General features: G+C 36.4%; 1 protein-coding gene across 1 annotated transcript in view; it reads right to left on the bottom strand.

The window, feature by feature from the left end:
• Positions 1-18621, bottom strand: part of LOC308687856 (uncharacterized protein) — a 59891-nt gene that overhangs the window by 30690 nt on the left and 10580 nt on the right. The window contains exons 3-5 of the mRNA XM_081360684.1: positions 17930-18019; positions 13466-15403; positions 6690-6863 (exon numbers count right to left, since the gene is read on the bottom strand). Coding sequence (XP_081216810.1) covers positions 6690-6863; positions 13466-15403; positions 17930-18019 — 2202 coding nt within the window. The remainder of the gene's footprint in view (positions 1-6689; positions 6864-13465; positions 15404-17929; positions 18020-18621) is intronic.

The following is an 18621-nucleotide window of genomic DNA, read 5'->3' as shown; positions in this document are numbered from 1 at the left end:
AATAATATAGAATTCATAGACAATTGGAAAAGTTTTTGGGGCAAACCTGACCTGTTGAAAAGAGATGGTATTCATCCCTCCTGGGATGGTGCTGCTCTTCTCTCTAGTAATATGGCTCATAGTCTTAGAGCTCAAACATGACAAATTGGGCACCAGGTCAGGAAGCAGACAGACTGGCTAAACCAACCGTCTGCTAGCGGCCTCGCGTCACCCAGGTCAGATAAATCCCATCACATAGAGCCTCTTTCACCTAGCTATCATCATATAGAGACTGTGTCTGTTCCCCGAAAAAATGTTTAAACCTATCTAAGGTTAAAAATTTAATTGATGTTCAACAAATAAAAAACAGCTATAATACAGATGAGCAAATGCTAAAGCTTGGGTTACTGAATATTCGATCGCTTACTTCAAAAGCACTCATTGTTAATGATATGATTTCAGATAATAACCTAGATGTGCTGTGTTTGACAGAAACCTGGCTAAAACCAAACGATTACATTACTTTAAATGAGTCCACCCCGCAAGATTACTGTTATAAACATGAGCCTCGTCTTAAACGCAAAGGGGGTGGTGTTGCTGTAATTTATAGTAATATTTTCAAAACCACTAAGAAATCAAGTTTCGAATATAATTCTTTTGAAGTGTTAGTGCTTAATGTAAAAATATATAGTATAAATGATAAATCGCGCTTGAGATTTGTGCTGGCTACTGTATACAGGCCACCAGGACACCATACAGACTTTATCAAAGAATTTGCAGACTTTCTATCAGAGTTAGTATTGGCTGCAGATAAAGTACTAATTGTTGGTGATTTTAATATACACAAATATAATGAAAAAGATGCATTGGGTTTGGCATTTAAAGACATTGTAAACTCAATTGGAGTTAGACAACACGTGTCAGGACCTACTCATTGTCGTAATCATACTCTAGATCTAATATTATCACACGGAATAGATGTGGATGCCGTTGAAATTCTGCAGCAGAGCGATGACATCTCAGATCATTATCTAGTCTCGTGTAAATTACATTTAGCCAAGGCTGCAAAGCCGACTCCGTGTTACAAATATGTTAGACCTATCACTTCTGCCACTAAAGATTGCTTTATTAATAATCTTCCTGATCAGTTTCATCATTTTAGCATCCAGGATAGCTTAGAAAAACTTGATATTGCAACAGAAACTTTTAACTCTCTCTTTTCCAGCACTTTAGACACAGTTGCTCCTTTGCGCTTAAAGAAGATTAAAGAAAATAATCCAACGCCGTGGTACAACGAGCACACTCAGGCCCTTAACCCTCTGGGGTCTAAGGTGTTTTTGGGGTCCTTGAGATGTTCTGACATGCCCTGACATTTTTGCTTTTTTCAGTTGCTTATAAACATGTTAATAGAAAAAAAAAATTACACACTATTTAGCACAAACAGGGCTACCATGAAATGTGAGCAACAAGAATGTACATGTCTGCATTTTTGAGAGAATAATGTTTATGCATGGTTATTGAAAAAACTAAAAACTAAAGTTTCTGAAATAAGGCCATAAAACACATTCTAAATATGTGCCAATAAGACTTTTGTCTAAAAGATGTCATCGCCTAGTGTTTTTTCTTCAAAATAAAGTAAAAATCACCCTGCCTTATCATTCACATAACACAATACATTGATTTGAATTTTGCAAAGCACTTTCTGTTTGGAAAGGCCATATGCGGAGTGGGCGTCAACGGTCATGTATACGTAGTAGTTCACACCCGAGGAGACAATGGGGCCGCATACTTAATTAGCCATTCATTCAGGTGAGTCACTGAGCCACAAGAATGCAAGAGCAACAGTTGGAAGCATCTCAATTCTTTTTTATTTTTCCACATATTGTGCTTGCAATTTGGCCTATAATATCCAAGGAAAACATGTCTAGTAATTGTGCAGTTAATTCTCATTCTGTATTTTCAGTTTTGGAATATTTATCCTCTCCCCAAATTTGTCAATAATAAAACACAATAAAAGTTATTTAAAGAAAAGGCTTATATTTACCTTTTAATAGTTTGTTTACATCTACCTTGTAAATATATTTTTTTATTAAAAAGGTTACAATTACAACAACAATTCAAGTGTAATCTTTCTTTGTAAAAACTAAAGTATACATTTTATCATACATATTTCAAAGTTAAGGATTTGATTGATTATTTGATAACTTTATTTTTGACAAAACATATTATATTTAACATAAGCAAATATTGGCAAACAAAAGCTTATTTGAGGTGGCAGATATTTTACAGTAAAAATGTATAATCTATCCAAAACTAATCAACGAAATGTTGTCTTTCATATGTCTGTAACATAGGTCTTTCATTTTTATTATAAGAAATATAAATGTTAATTTGCAGTTTAATACGTTGCTTATACAAATACATTTTATTTCAACATATTTCTGTCGATTTTTACTCAACTCAGTATAGCAATACAGTTTGCTAAAACATCATCATTCATTCACACAGACACAATTTAAATTTAAACTGTCTTTTTGCGAGCTGTGATAAACAGCGCGCATCTCTGCGCCTGCTGTTCATTCATTCACAGAAACGCGACTAACTTGAGAAGGAAAAAAAACTTACTACATATTCGGATCCTCTCTCCTGCAATACCCGCACTCTGAGGTAGATTTTCCATTATTAATATTTCTCACAGCGCTGCCAGATGGTGTAAACACGTAGGCTACAATGATCTGAATAAACTTGTGTTTTCTCGAGCTGATATGGGGGCGTTCACAGGTTTGCTTGGATTGCCTCAGTAGTTTGCGTTTGAATAGCGCGCGCTCTCCGTGGGCGGAGTCACATTACCTTTGAATTAGCTCTAATGAGCTCGACTGGGATCGCTCTCTTTTAATACAGATTTCACAAGATGAGAATATTTGTTTTTTATATAAATTACCTCATTTAAAAGCATAGAATTCAAGCTTCATGTCTGTGTATCTGTATGTCTGTTTGACTGAGTATTCGCTGAGTTACAGTTCATTTTCGGACGCGTTTCAGAATGGACTACACTGACAGACAGAAGGCAGAACTCGCATCACGTTTATTTTTCTTTATTTGGCAAAAAGCACAACACTTTGTTTTTATTTTGAGTATACACAAAAATAATACACATTTAACAGAATCGATTGATGTATGAAACTTGTTTTGTAAAATCAAAGTCAAAAGAGTATTTTGGGTCTCAATTCAACTCATAAGGAAAAAAGCGTGCAGATCACGCCGGCGTGATCTCCGACCTCTGAGGGTTAAGAGAGCAGCCAGAAATATGGAACGAAACTGGAAGAAAACAAAACTAGAGGTATTTCGCATTTCATGGAAAGAGAGCTCGATTGCATACAGAGAGGCTTTAAAAGCTGCTAGATCTGCTTATTTTTCAACCCTATTAGAAGAAAATAAACATAATCCTAGGTATTTATTTGAAACAGTGGCTAAACTAACGAAAAAGAAAGCTACAAACAGAAGTTTCCAAGCAGCACAGCAGTAATGACTTTATGAACTTCTTCACTTATAAGATTGATAATATCAGGGAGAAAATTATAACTATGCAACCGTCTACTACAGTATCGCATCAGGCAGTGCATTGTAGTCTCCCTGAGGAAAAATTTGATTCATTCGTTGCTATAGGAGAGGAAGAATTTACTAAACTTGTTAAATCATCTAAATCGACAACATGTATGTTAGACCCTATACCGACTAAGCTACTGAAAGAGATGCTTCCAGAGGTCATAGATCCTCTTCTTAATATCATTCATTCGTCTTTGTCTCTAGGATACGTACCAAAAAACTTTAAGCTGGCTGTGATTAAACCGCTTGTTAAAAAACCGCAACTTGATCCTTCAGAATTAGTCAATTACAGGCCGATCTCGAATCTACCTTTTCTGTCAAAGATACAAAGAAAAGGCAGTATCTTCACAACTGTGTTCCTTTCTAGAAAGAAATGATATCTGCGAGGATTTTCAGTCCGGATTTAGACCATACCATAGTACTGAGTCTGCACTCGTTAGAGTCACAAATGATTTGCTCTTATCATCCGATCGTGGTTGTATCTCGCTATTAGTGTTACTCGATCTTAGTGCTGCGTTTGACACCATCGACCACAACATTCTTTTAAATAGACTAGAAAACTATGTTGGCATTAGTGGAATTGCACTAGCATGGTTTAAATCATACTTATCTGACCGTTATCAGTTTGTAGCAGTAAATGAAGAGATGTCTCATCGATCAGTATGGCGTACCAGTTCAGTATGGCGTTCAGTATGGCGTACCACAAGGCTCAGTACTAGGACCGCTGCTGTTCACTCTGTACATGCTACCATTAGGAGATATCATTAGGAAATATGGAATTAGCTTCCACTGTTATGCTGACGATACTCAGCTCTATATTTCTTCAAAACCTAACGAAACTTACCAATTCACTAAATTAACAGAATGCATAGCTGATATAAAAAATTGGATGACTCGTAATTTCCTACTTCTAAATTCTGAAAAAACAGAGATTCTAATTATTGGACAAAAAACGTCCTCACGTAATAACCTAGAATACTGTCTAACACTTGATGGCTGCTCTGTTAAGTCTTCGTCGTCAGTTAGGAACCTGGGTGTGCTCTTTGATACCAATCTTTCATTTGAAAGTCATGTGTCTAGTATCTGTAAAACCGCATTTTTCCATCTTAAAAATATATCTAAATTACGTCATATGCTCTCATTGACAAATGCGGAACAATTAGTTCATGCTTTCATGACATCAAAGCTAGATTATTGTAATGCTCTACTGGGTGGTTGCCCTGCACGCTTAATAAACAAACTACAGCTAGTTCAAAACGCAGCAGCTCGAGTTCTTACTAGAACCAGGAAGTATGACCATATTAGCCCAGTTCTGTCAAAACTGCACTGGCTCCCTATTAAACATCGCATCAATTTTAAAATATTGCTGATTACTTACAAAGCACTAAATGGTTTAGCTCCGCAGAACTTGAGTGAGCTCTTAACTCATTATACTCCTTCACGTCTATTGCGATCTCAAAATTCCGGCCAGTTGATAACACCTAGAATATCAAAATCGACTACTGGCGGTAGATCCTTCTCTTATTTAGCACCAAAACCTTGGAACAGTCTTCCTAACATTGTCCGGGAAGCAGACACACTCTGTCAGTTCAAATCTAGATTAAAGACACATCTCTTTGACCTAGCATTCACATAATACATTATAGACTTCTATAATTCAATATTAGGCTGCATAGATTAGGTCAGCTGGAACCGGGAACACTTCCCATAAATCCTGATGTACTTGTTAGATCATGAGAAGAATGGCATCTACGCTAATTTTAGTGTCTGTGTTTATCCCGAGGTTTTCCCGCAGCCTGCCGGATCCAGGCCGTTTCCAGATCTGACGAAGGCCCTTCGCCTGGACCCGATGACAACGCAGTGCTGAAGTGCCAACTAGTCTCTCCCTATGGAGGATCCCTTTCCCACTCTACAGATAAAGCGTCGTCGGGAAAACTCAATTTGCGTATCTACCCCGAATTGATAAAATAAAATAAAATTCTGAATTAAAACTATAAGGAAACACCAGTAATTTGTTTAGGCTTGGTTTGTAGGGAATTCCAAACCTGCACACATATATTCAAACGCACATAACTATTGAACCCGTTTTTAATGCGCATCTGAACGCCATCAGCGTTTCTCACAGGATCGCGTTTAAAGTTTGTGTAGAGAGAATGATGTCGTCTTGGCGGCCCCTAATTTAATAACAAATGATCGTTGCGACGGAAGCGAATCAATCAAAACCAACTTTAGCTGGAAAATAACTTTATTAAAGAACCGCTATAAAGCCAAAACAATCTTACGTTAAATTATACATTTATCTCTGTAAAGCTGCTTTGAGACAATCTACATTGTTAAAAGCGCTATATAAATGAAGATGACTTGACTTGACTTGACTGGTGAACTGGGAATAGAATAGAGTAAACATTGAAGTTACTTACACAATGTGTATCTGATATGAATAAAACGTGTCGAATTATAATGGAAAGGATTATTATTACCTCTTCCATAGACATCAGTGTGTATTTTACAAACTCTAAATGTATTGTTTTTTTAGTACTTATGTGAATTTATATTGATTTGAAACCTAAAATAAACAGTATGTGACTAATGTGGTTGAAAACACTGAAAAGTTGTGATATATGACAGCTCTGAGCGCGCCTGTCTGTGGCTAAATTCAACATTTGAATTTAGCAGTTGATCATGTGATGCACTTGATCGTACGCTCCAGGGACCAGCCTAGACTGATTACACCTGTGTGATCGTACGTGCGAAAGGCTTAAAAACAATACATTTTCTGACAAAAATGTTTGAAATGTAGGCTTAAATCAAACACATTTTAATTCAGATTCTGTATTTATATATATATATATATATATATATATATATATCGTATTGTATCGATATCAAGATATCTGGCATGAAAATCGAGATATGAAATTTTGTCTATATCGTTAAGCCCTAGTCAGAACACCTCCAGGGCCAGAAAACCCCTCAGACCCCAGAGGGTTAATTTACTTTAATTTTGGGATGCAGTGAGAAATAATCCTTGAATAAGAATAATTTCATAATAAGTTTGCCACGATAAGTCCTTGTGTGGTTATTTTTCACAGACCCTCAAGTACCTCAGTATGTTGAGTTGACAGTTTGGACTCCTCAGTCCAGCACAGAGCAGCTTCACTCCTGAATCCCGCAGGTCATTGTTACTCAGGTCCAGCTCTCTCAGGGGGGAGTTTGATGATTGAAGAGCTGAAGAAACAATTTCACAGTCCTGATCTGTGAGATTACAGTCTGCCAAACTGAAAAAAGGAGAACTAATTAAAAGGCATGCTGGAGTCAAGAACAACTTCAAAATATAACATCATGCTGGTTGTCTGTTCAGCAGGAAGATCCAGCAATTAAAATAAATGTGATTTAAAATCAACAATCATGTTTATTCTGGTTTATGCAAAACTTAATTGAGGTAAAAGGAAACTGTTAATTTTAGGGGTGGAACGGATCGCAGTTGATCCATGATCCATACGGACCAGGCCCCACGGTTCGGCACGCATGTGATTCGCGGATTAACTGCTAAATTTTACCATCATAGAGTAAAAGTTTATAATTTGAACGTGTTTTACTCATTCAACCAATTTTAAATGTGGAAGAAGAGGTGAAAATCGGGACAAGCACCCGAAGTGCGCGCATGCAGAGAGAGAGAGAGAGAGAGAGAGAGAGAGAGAGAGAGAGAGAGAGAGAGAGAGAGAGGCGCGTTTCAGATAGCGCTCGAACACCAAATTGATTCCTCTTACTAGGGCTGGGCGATAATTCGATCTCGATACGGGATCGCGATAATATTCTGAACGATTTCGATAATATGCTTGGGACATATTATTCGATATCATATCACATGAAAAACTAAGCGCAACAGTATCTGCCGCCTGCCGGCTGCCGGTAGGACACGCCCACTTCTCAGCGAGCAGCGTGGCTACTACAGTAAACAGAAGGAGACTGAGAGAGAGGGAAAAAAGTTGTAAAAAGGATAAAAAAATTAGCGAAACTGAAGTTGAGGACAGCGAAAATAATGCCGACCGTGAAGGCGACATCACTACATAACTCGAGACCGAAGACATTGTTGAAAAAAAAAGGTAACACGACGTCAATTGTGTGGACGTGGTTTGGATATGGCAGACAGCTGACAAGCTGAGCCATATCGCATTAATTATCACAGGCGATCCGTGATAATTAATGCGATATGGCTCAGCTTGCCAGTTAACTACGTCTCTGTGTTGTAAATGCCACTCCATCTGAAAGCAGGTGATGGCGATTTACTTCTAATCAAGGAACCGGCTTTACTGACGAGATGTGCCTATAAACAATGTCATGTGATATATCGCCCAGCCCTTGGTTTACTATGTTTACATATTTGTGCAATTTTGGCTCAGATTTCATTCTACTTATAAAATAATTCTAGAGATCTACCTTAATCTTTCAGGTAGTATTTGTGCCAGGGCCATGTTTACTCTTTTTGTACTTGAGATGTTCACTGTCCAGCCAAAGCAATTTGATGTTATAGTTGTCACAGCTGTTAGTTTATATACAATGTTTCAATAAGTAAAAGTTTGTATTATTGTATAAAGGGAGATGACTCATGATGTTTGCAATTACAAATGATGTGCACAACCTTTTATTTTTGCATTTTTCAATACCTCCAAATACGCTGCTCTCTTGACCAATAGAAAGATTCATACAATGTGGGAGTGTAATGTGAATCCTTTGGCTGCATGAAGACCTTAACAAAAATATTTTGTGCTCATTATTGAAAGGCATATTGTTTAATTTTTTATGTTATTAATCTTTATTCTAAAGTTTCAGTGAATATCTTGTTTCTTCAAGCTTCAGGATGTCCCTTACACTGGCAGAATCTGCAAAAACTACATATCGTGATAAGAATCGAGATCGATCAATATGGAAAAACATATCGTGATAAAAAAAAAATCCATATCGCCCAGCCCTACCTCTTACACATTTCCTTGCCCTTGAACGGCCACAAAATTACGTCAAAATACTTCTAGAAAGAAACCAGCTCTTTTTCAGTTTTTTCAGTCCATGCATTCGGTCTTAAAGGAACAGCACACACCTAATATTCGTACAGTTTTCTGTGTCATTAATGTTAATAAAACAACAAAATATAGCTGAAAACAAAGATGAAACCATATTTAATTTCTACAGTGTTATTTTATAATTAGGCTTCATTATTAATTTCTGTACCTGAATACTACTGTTAGACTATGTAACTTTGTTATTTAGTATTCATCTCTCCTTGTAATTTGTGCATTTGTTCTTATTTTATTACCAACTGTTCACTTTATCAGTTAGGCTAGTAGTTTTTGATGTGGTATCGAATAACTTCAAGTGAGCTTTAAGTAATAAATTAAAAGCAATTAAAAGCTGATCCGAAAAATGATCCGATCCGAGGCTCAAAAACCGCAAATGGTCTGAACCGTGAATTTTTTATTTATTTTTTATTGTGAACCGTGAATGTTGTGATCCGTTCCACCACTAGTCAATTTGGTTGAGAATGAAAACAACACACTGCAATTAGTGCAAGTAATTAATGTTTTATGCTTGTGAACATAATATTCATCAAACATCCATCACAATGTGTCACATGTAGTGGTTAAAGTGGGATTTGGCAGGTGGGGGAACCCTAAGGGAAAAAATACTCACCGTGGGAAAACATATTGAGTATCGTGGTATAGCAATACTTTTTGAGACAAAAGTGTCACTGTGGCACCAACTATCACAATACTTATTTACTTGATATTTTAATGGTTGTATTTTGGTCCATCTACATCTACACTGATATGATGACAATACTATGTTAAAATTGACTGGGCTGAAAATGGAAAAATTCAGCCCTGGCACTGTAGCCACACCAGCCCACATTACCATCCACAGCCCCACCCACAGACACGGGCATTCAAATGTGAGGTAGTTAGGGGTGGTTCAGGGACACTTCAGGGTTTTCTCCCCCGAGAAATTCTGGATTTCTCTGACCTACATATGAGCAATTGTTTTATCCAAAAAAATGGATAAGAAATAGCTTTAAAACCATGTCAGTGGGCATTAGAGTATTTGTCAATACCTGCTCTCTCCTCATCTTCATCTTTCTTTTTATCTCAGTCTCCTTATCCTGCCCTATTTCTTCCCCTCCTAAAGCTGAACTTTGACTGATAGTCTTTTCATTTTCGTCTGTGTCAGTGAAGAAAGTAAACATAGGCTCAAATGATATTTATGTTTTTATGAATCATTATCTTAAAAAAGTTAATTTAATCAAGGCTACCAGGAAAGCTGTAGCCTAAGTCAATATTGCCAATAGGAACTAGGGCTGGACGATTTTGGAAAATAATCTAATTGCGATTTTTTTTACCAATATTGCGATTGCGATTTAATATGCGATTATTTTTTAAGCTCTTTATCTTTTCTATTATTCAACAAAAACAAGCAATAAATCATTGTAAAATAGGGAAGGGAATCTATAGGCACCTCATGAGCCGATACATTTTTTTTCTTTAATTGATCTGATTAATAAAACTTTAAATATTTAATTACATAATTATAAGTAGGCCTACTTATAGGCTAATAATTACACATTAAAAAACTAAATTAATACAATTACATGTTAATAATTTTAACAAATATAGCTTCAAAACAAATAACAAAGAGGGATTTTTTTTTTTTTCTTCAGTGCTTTCAGTAGCCTATTTAAGAGTAGGCTGTCTGAACATTTTCATCTCTTTTGAAATTATAAGATGTGGTTTGTCCCGTCTGTTTAATAACTGACTGTACCTGTCACATTAATTTCGCGTCATAAAAGCATTTGGAGATGCAAGTACATTTAACCACGTAGACAGAGTCGCTCACAGCCGCATGCTAAAACGCTCTTCGCAAAACGCACGTGAGTATTTGAAATTGAAAGCAGCTTCTATCTGTGATTTTCATATTTTTAATATATAATCCAACTGCATTCCAAGACATATGCCTTCGTAGAACATTTGTAAGTAAAATACCGGCGGGCGAGACCGTGCACTACAAAAGTAACATCACGCAGACCGCGCGTCTCTCATATCTTGTGCAATGAAGCCCGCGAATGTCCTTGTAATTCGCTTCAACTTTTCCGAACTTTATTAAAGATTATTTCTCATAAGGTTCAAGTGGTGTCGTGTGTGTGTGTGTGTGTGTGTGTGTGTGTGTGTGTGTGTGTGTGTGTGTGTGTGTGTGTGTGTGTGTGTGTGTGTGTGAGAGAGAGAGAGAGACAGAAGCAAGCAGATACGGTTGTTTATAAAGCACGCGCGTCGTCACGTCTGTGTTTAAAACTAAGCTCAGACATAAATCTGAAATGATCTTAATCGATACAGAATCGTTGGAGAGAATCTATAACACAATATCACATAAATTAAACAAACTGGTATTTCCTGTAGCCAGGTGGTCTATATGTCTCGCGTGCCAATTGATGCTTCATCTGCAATACAGACTGGCTTACTCTCGCGTGTCACGTGACCAGACTATAATCGCAGCTTTGCGGTTAAAAAAATCGCATTTCATCATATCGCGATATTATCGCAAATGCAATTAATCGTTCAGCCCTAATAGGAACCTTCTACAAACTTTGGAATTTGAAAACATCTGTTTTTAAATGTTAAAGGTAATTTTAAATAATACAAATTATAGGCTGTTTACCGCAGTTGGTGTACTTGGCAGACTTTCCCTTAGACATCATGTGCTGTGGAAACGTGTCAAATCATTCTCAGGTATAAATATGCAGCTATAACGCACGTAGGTGATTTTGAATTAACATTTCATGTTGATATACAATGGTCACATAATGGTAAAACTAATCCTGCAATTGAATTGAATTGAATTGAATTGTAAGACTGCTGACCCTATAGAAGAGTGAGAAGGGCAAACACATGTCCGGCGAATATCGAACCTAAAACTAACTTTACTGCGCTCAACCACCGTGAGTGCATTTCACGCATTTGTAAATGCTGGTGTTCAGCAGGGAGGGGAGGAAGGACTTTGTCTGCATGCGTGAACTGGCGTAGATGCACTCAAATCAGACAGGAGAACCGTGACTGAGAACATAACGTCAGGAAGCGTGTTTGCACTGAAAAAAGTGAAACATCAGTGCAATTCATTCAAAATATATATTTGCATTGGTCCAATGGAAAATTGTGATTTTCAGTTTATACCTTCTGTTTTCACTTTGCCTCAAAGAAAGTGTTACACCCTCTAAAATGCTACTTTGGATTAACTTAAAAAAATTGATGTAATTTGTTACAGCTAATTTTTCTAGTTTTTCTCAAATTGTATTTATGATTTAGTTAAAATCATACATTTTGATTAATGTCAAACCTAAATTTTAATTTTTTCCAACTCAACGTTTTACCTTAACCCAAAGTACACAGCAAAAACTCCAGTGTTAAATTAACACTCAAGAGTGTTAAAGTTAATGAGATAATTAAGTGATTAATTTAGTGATGATTGAGCATTATTGAAGACACCTGATGTTAACAAGCAGAATCACTGAAGGAGAAAATCTCAAATTGTAAGTTACCATTATGGTGATGGGTGTTTGCTTTAGTTGGGCTCTTGACCCTTATACGTTTACTTTAGATTTTGTTTGGCTGTTGTATCTGAGTTATAACTGACAGATGAACAAAGAAAAAAAAAAGTGATCTGATGATGTTGGTTATATTATGACAATCATCATTTGAACTTGATCACTGAACTCATTAAGATCGTTATTTCTGACATAGGTTTATGTTGTTGATTACAGCATAACTGTGATTCAACATAAATATCCAGAATTTTAGATATAATACAAAGGATTTCTTAAAAGTTGTTTTGAAAAAATAAATAAAAATCTTTCTTTTAGGCACACACAGACGTCAAGATTCAGTCAATGCATCTCAACAATGGTGACGAGCAGAATATTCAAATAGGAAAAGTAAATTACATAGACAATTCAGATCATAATTTATTCATAACGCAATGCATGATGGGAGCCATTAATGAGTTGTGATTGGTGGTAGCCACTGCAACATGCTTTATTATTGTCACCATTGTTGAGATTCACAGGCTGATTATTGATGTCTGTGTTTCTAAATAAATTAATTCGAAAGTCTTTTGATTAGAACAATGTTTATTAAATATTTTGGATTATATGAAAAATTCTGAAAATCATATGCTGTAGAATCACAGAGCTGCTGAAATTAACAAGTTAAACCAAACTATCTCAATAAGTTTCGTTTTTCAGATCACAGCATGATTATGTCAAAACATAACCAACACCATCAGATCACACTTTTCTTTGTTCATTTGACTGTTATAAATAAATAACAGCAGACAAACAAAATCTAAAGTAAACATATAATGGTCTAGAGCCCAACTAAAGCAAACACCCATCTCCATAATGGTAACTTACAATTTGTGATTTTCTCCTTCAGTGATTCTGCTTGTTAACATCAGGTGTCTTCAATAATGCTCAATCATCACTAAATTAATCACTTAATTATCTCATTAACTTTAACACTCTTGAGTGTTAATTTAACACTGGAGTTTTTGCTGTGTACTTTGGGTAAAGGTAAAACTTAATTTTGGTTTGACATAAATCAAAATTTATGGTTTTAACTAAATCATAAATACAATTTGAGAAAATCTAAAAAAAATTAGCTGTAACAAATTACATCAATTTTTTTACGTTAATCCAAAGTATCATTTTTTTCAGTGTGCGTACTGCCTACCATCGCGCTATCATTGATATTAATTAATCTATTTATTTATTAATTTATCTGAGGTGCCGGCCCCCTTTAACCCCTGCTCACATGTAATTGTGTTATTAGATCTTCACACTCACCAAGCTTTTCTGCAGTTCCTCACAGCAGGTACCAGTCTCCTTCGACCCTCCTTTGATTTAATGTTGTACTTTTTAGGGTCAATCTCATCCATCACCTCCTCTGACATCAGGATCATGTTTGCCAAAGTTGAGCATTGTGCAAGAGAAAGATTTTTTCTTTTTGTTTTAGAGTTTAAAAACGCCTGCATTTCTTTAAGAACAGAATTATCCTTCATCTCAATCAAGCAGTGTGACAGATTCATCCATCTTTCAGGACTGACATTGTATTTTTGACCTCGTTTGAGGTTTTGGATAATTTTCTTGATGCTTTCTGGGTTGTTCTCTGTGTGAATCAGCACATCCTGTAAGAGCCTCTGATTGGACTCCAGCGAGATGCCATGAAGGAATCGAAGGAAAAGATCCAGGTGTCCATTTTTACTGTTCAAGGCTTTATTTACTGCTTCCTTCAGAAATACATCAAGAGGAACATTTCCAGACTGAGTTCTGGACTTTTCTGTAAGGAATATTTTCAGAACTTCACTGTTTTTGTGTAAATAACAGAAAAACACATACAGTGCTGCAAAAAACTCCTGAAAGCTCAGATGTACAAAACTGTAAACCTTCCTGTGATAAATCACAGATTCCTCCCTAAAGATCTCAGTGCAAATCCCAGAATACACTGAGGCGTCAGTGACGTCTATGCCGCTCTCAATCAGGTCCTCCTCATAGAACATCACATTGCCCTTCATCAGCTGATTGAAAGCCAGTTCAGCAAGTTTCACAATCACTTCTCTGTTGGACTGCAGGAGTTTCTCTGGATCTCTCTCTTCATATTTCTGGTTCTTCATGCTAGTCTGAATGAGGAGGAAGTGTATGTACATTTCAGTCAGAGTTTGAGGGATTTCTGCACTGAGATCTTGTTTCAGGATATTTTGAAGCACAGTGGCTGAGATCCAGCAGAAGACGGGTATGTGGCACATGATGTGGAGGCTTCTTGCTTTTCTGATGTGTGAGATGATTCTGCTGGTTTGATCCTCATCACTGATTCTCTTCCTGAAATATTCTTCCTTCTGAGGGTCATTGAATCCCTGAATTTCTGTCACACGGTTGATGTATTTGGAGGGGATCTGATTGGCTGCTGCTGGTCTGGTGGTGATCCAGATGAGAGCAGAGGGAAGCAGATCTCCTTTCATGAGGTTTGACATCAACACACCCACTGATGAAGACTCAGTCACATCAGAAACTTTCTCACCGTCTGAAAACTTCAGTGTCAATCTGCTTTCATCCAGACCATCAAAGATCAACACAACTGTACATTCATCATACATCTTTGAATCCAGATCTTGAAGTTCAGGATGAAAGTCCAGCAGAAGTCTGTGAAGACTGTACTGATGATCTTTAATCAAGTTCAGCTCTCTAAATGGAAGAACAAATATGAAATCTACATCCTGATTGGCTTTTCCCTCGGCCCAGTCCAGAATGAACTTCTGCACAGAGACGGTTTTTCCAATTCCAGCGATGCCTTTAGTAAGAACAGTCTTGATTTTGTCTTTCTTCTCTCTTCTCTTCTCTTCATATCCTAGTTCAGGTGAAGGATCAAAGATGTCATTGCAGTTGATTGGAGTGTCTTGGAGTGTCTTGTAACTTTTCTCCATCTGTAGCACCTCATGTTCTTCATTTACTCCTTCACTCTCTCCCTCTATGATGTACAGCTGTGTGTAAATCCTGTTCAGGAGGGTCTGATTCTCTTGTAGTTTGAATCCCTCAAATAAGCTCTCATACTTGTTCTTCATGCTGGTTTTGTGCTGGTCTTTGACTCTCTGCAGATCATCATGCACTGGCTGGTGAGAGTCGAGCTGCAGGGCTGCTTCTGTGTCATGATGACTGATGTGTTTCTGACAGGAGGAGGATGTGCTGGTCTGACAGGACACATCTCTGATCTGGTCAGCTCTCACACCACTGAAAACACATTTGTGAAAATAAAGAAAATAATTAAATGTTTAATATGAAAATCATATCATATGAGTAGTGTTTGCTCTTACAGGCAAATTTCCATCTATAATGGCAAACTGACATCCTAATATCACACATGGAGTTTTTCAAGGTTCTGTTCTAGCAATGATATTTTTAACCCATCAGTGTTTCCCATTCATTAACTAGATTGTGGCCACCCACCATAGTCTAATCTGTCCCGCTACGGTTTCATAATAAACCAAAAATATAACTAAATTTAACCATTAAAGTTCAGGCAGAATTGACCAAATTTTGTCTTTGTGAAATTTGCACACTGATCATGGGTTGGATCTCTTAAAAATCAGGCATGTGGGGGCAGATAATGACCATCATATTTAAAATAAGAAGACATCAAGTTTTCATTAGTCAAAATGTTCAAAAAAAGAAGAAAAGAAGACAGAAGCCTAACATTTTTGGCATAAAGATTAAACCAGAAACCATTATTTTAAAATGTCACGGAAGCACTGACATGGAGAAAAAGCAGTTTTTATCTTAAATGATTACATGTAATTAATTTACAAGTAAATGATGACTGATGGCAGATGAAAAGAGACTGCAAATTTAACTTGTTTCTGCATTTCCTTGTTGCACATTAATGTCCCCTTTGCCACAAGTGAAGCATTTGAAAAATCAGAGATTTTAAGTCTAAATAACCTGACACCTTTCCTTTAGAAAAAAAAAAAAATAAAAAAAATAAATAAATCACAGACTTCCTGTAATCTTGATCAGCTGATGTGGATCCTGTTTTTTTTTTAAAAGTTCTTTATATAAATGATTTATGTATGCTTCATTGTCTGGTTTGAGCAGTCATGCATTTGTGTCATCAACATAATATTACAAGTTTAGAGACAATCAGTCGATTCATAGGAAGTTATTATTGGCTGATTTATGAGAGATCGATCAGAGTATCCTTACAAAACACTTAAATTTATATCAGGGATGGAAATTAGCACCCGCCACCAGCCAAATGCGGGTGATTTTGTGTTGTGGCGGGTAAACTCACTTCACCTACCGGCCACCGTGGCGGGTAAATAAAAATATACTGTTTCACACAGACGGCGGACACTTTTAGAGGACATAAGTGTACGCTGAAATAAAGTCTTTCACCTCAGAAAAACGGACTTTCTTGTCCTGTCACGTCAGCCGTTATCCTGTTCTCGTAGCGAACACTCTTCAATTGCACGCGCAAATGTGGCGGCGCGCGCTGTGTATCGCCTCACTATAAAGTGCAAAATAAACTACGAGTATGCAACGCCGTTACGTTGTAAATTACACAAAATAAAAGTAATGCAGGGATGATTTTCATACTACTCACCAGGAGCAGTTTCCATGGTTCATCAACAGTTATTGTTAATATTGTGTATTCACCATGGTAACTGTCGTTTCCATATTAACCCCAAAATGCCACTTTATTTTTCTTTGTGTTATTTTTTATATTTTTAAATGACTCTAGTGGCTCATACCAACATTGTATTAACAAAAACTAGTTTGGGACTGCTATTTAATAGCTTTAGCATAGGCCTAATGTTTATTTATTAGTACTAGTCTTTACTATTAGTCATATTCTTACAATTTATGTTAAGTAAAGGGGGACAGTACTTGTGTGTGTGGAAATAGCCGGTTTCAATAAAACTACTTGTGACATGTCATATTTGGCTTTGACTTTGACTGAACATTTGCTCTCACTTTGCGGAAAAAATATTGGGATATTTATCGTATATCGATATTCAGCCTAAATAATCGGGATATGACTTTTGGTCCATATCGCCCAGCCCTAGTTTCATTGTTGGGACTAAAAACCTAAAACTGGAAGCCATAAAAGACCACGAATCATTCAAATGCCACATCCAGGTAAAAAAGAGAAATATATATATAAGAGAGAAAGAGAAAATGTCAGTATTTCATTGAGACTTGAGATTAAATAAACTGCTTAAGTATTGTAGATCTTGTAGTATTAATTTTCACATGCAGTTACACATTGTCGGTTAAAAACAAGAAAGTGGCTGGTAAAAACATTGAGTGGCTGGTATCCAACAAAAAAGTTAATTTCCATCCCTGATTTATATATTTAAAATACTGGAATGAGCAAAGATTTTGTGGCACCTCCAGCAATTTGTCATGATAACCAGATTGGGAACCACTCATTTTATTTATTCCTAACCAGACTTTTCTTGTTTCAGTTTTTATCAAAATTAATAATTTCGGTGCATCACTTATTTAAAGGATAATTGTCAATATAACACTGATGCAACACATGTAACAAAACTCATTCCTGTGTAAATGGAGGTCTAACAGAGAAATGGCAGAGAGAAGCATAAGAAAACACTACTTAACAATTCCTTTCTTTGTATCTTGACTTCCACTTGTTAATTGTTATACTTGTTAAAGAAATTTAGCCATATGAAATGTAACATTTTCTGAACCTTTGTGCATTTTGTTCATGTGTCTCTCACCCTACATGATGATACTCACACAGGGTCAGAGGTCACTGCTCCATCACTGAATTTTGTGGCCTTCATGGTCAGACAGTTGGATACTGGAGAAGCTGCTCTCTTTCTTTTCCTGTTGTTGATAATGAGAAATAAAAAGAAATATTTCAAATAGTTTCCATGCAGATTATTTGTCTGCTCCATTAAATTAACCCTGTCAATACTTCTGTAATTTATAGAGCAATATTTGCATTAGTTTTAGAGAGAAAACATTATTAATAGTAGGGTACAACAGGGCTAAAGGCCACCGGGGTAAAAGCTGCATTTGATTTTATTATCCTTTAAACCACTAGATGGCACAAAAACTTTCCTAAACATCCTTTCACATGGACATTTGGCTGATTATTGGCGTTATTATGGACAGCAGCGCAAAGTTGATTCTGTGCTTAATTAATAGAATATTTCATGGTTTTAAAATGTTATTGATTTAATTCGCCGTTGAGAATTGCTACATTTATTGAATATATTTGTGAGATAAAGGTCTTGTAAACGATTTTCGCTTTTGTTCAAGGTAATTTAAGCAACAGTTTTTCTGAATATTATGTGAAGTTTGGTAATTGGCCCTAAAGTTGACGCTACAAGCACAATAATTAAAAGAACTATTCAATAATTAATAGCTGGCTGACTTTTCCATTTGTTCCCCCATATTTATAAGGAAACTATTATATTAATAAT

Source organism: Scardinius erythrophthalmus (assembly GCF_964197995.2).
Source record: "Scardinius erythrophthalmus genome assembly, chromosome: 1".
NCBI classification, from domain to species: Eukaryota; Metazoa; Chordata; class Actinopteri; order Cypriniformes; family Leuciscidae; genus Scardinius; species Scardinius erythrophthalmus.
This window is presented reverse-complemented; position numbering and strand designations above follow the sequence as displayed.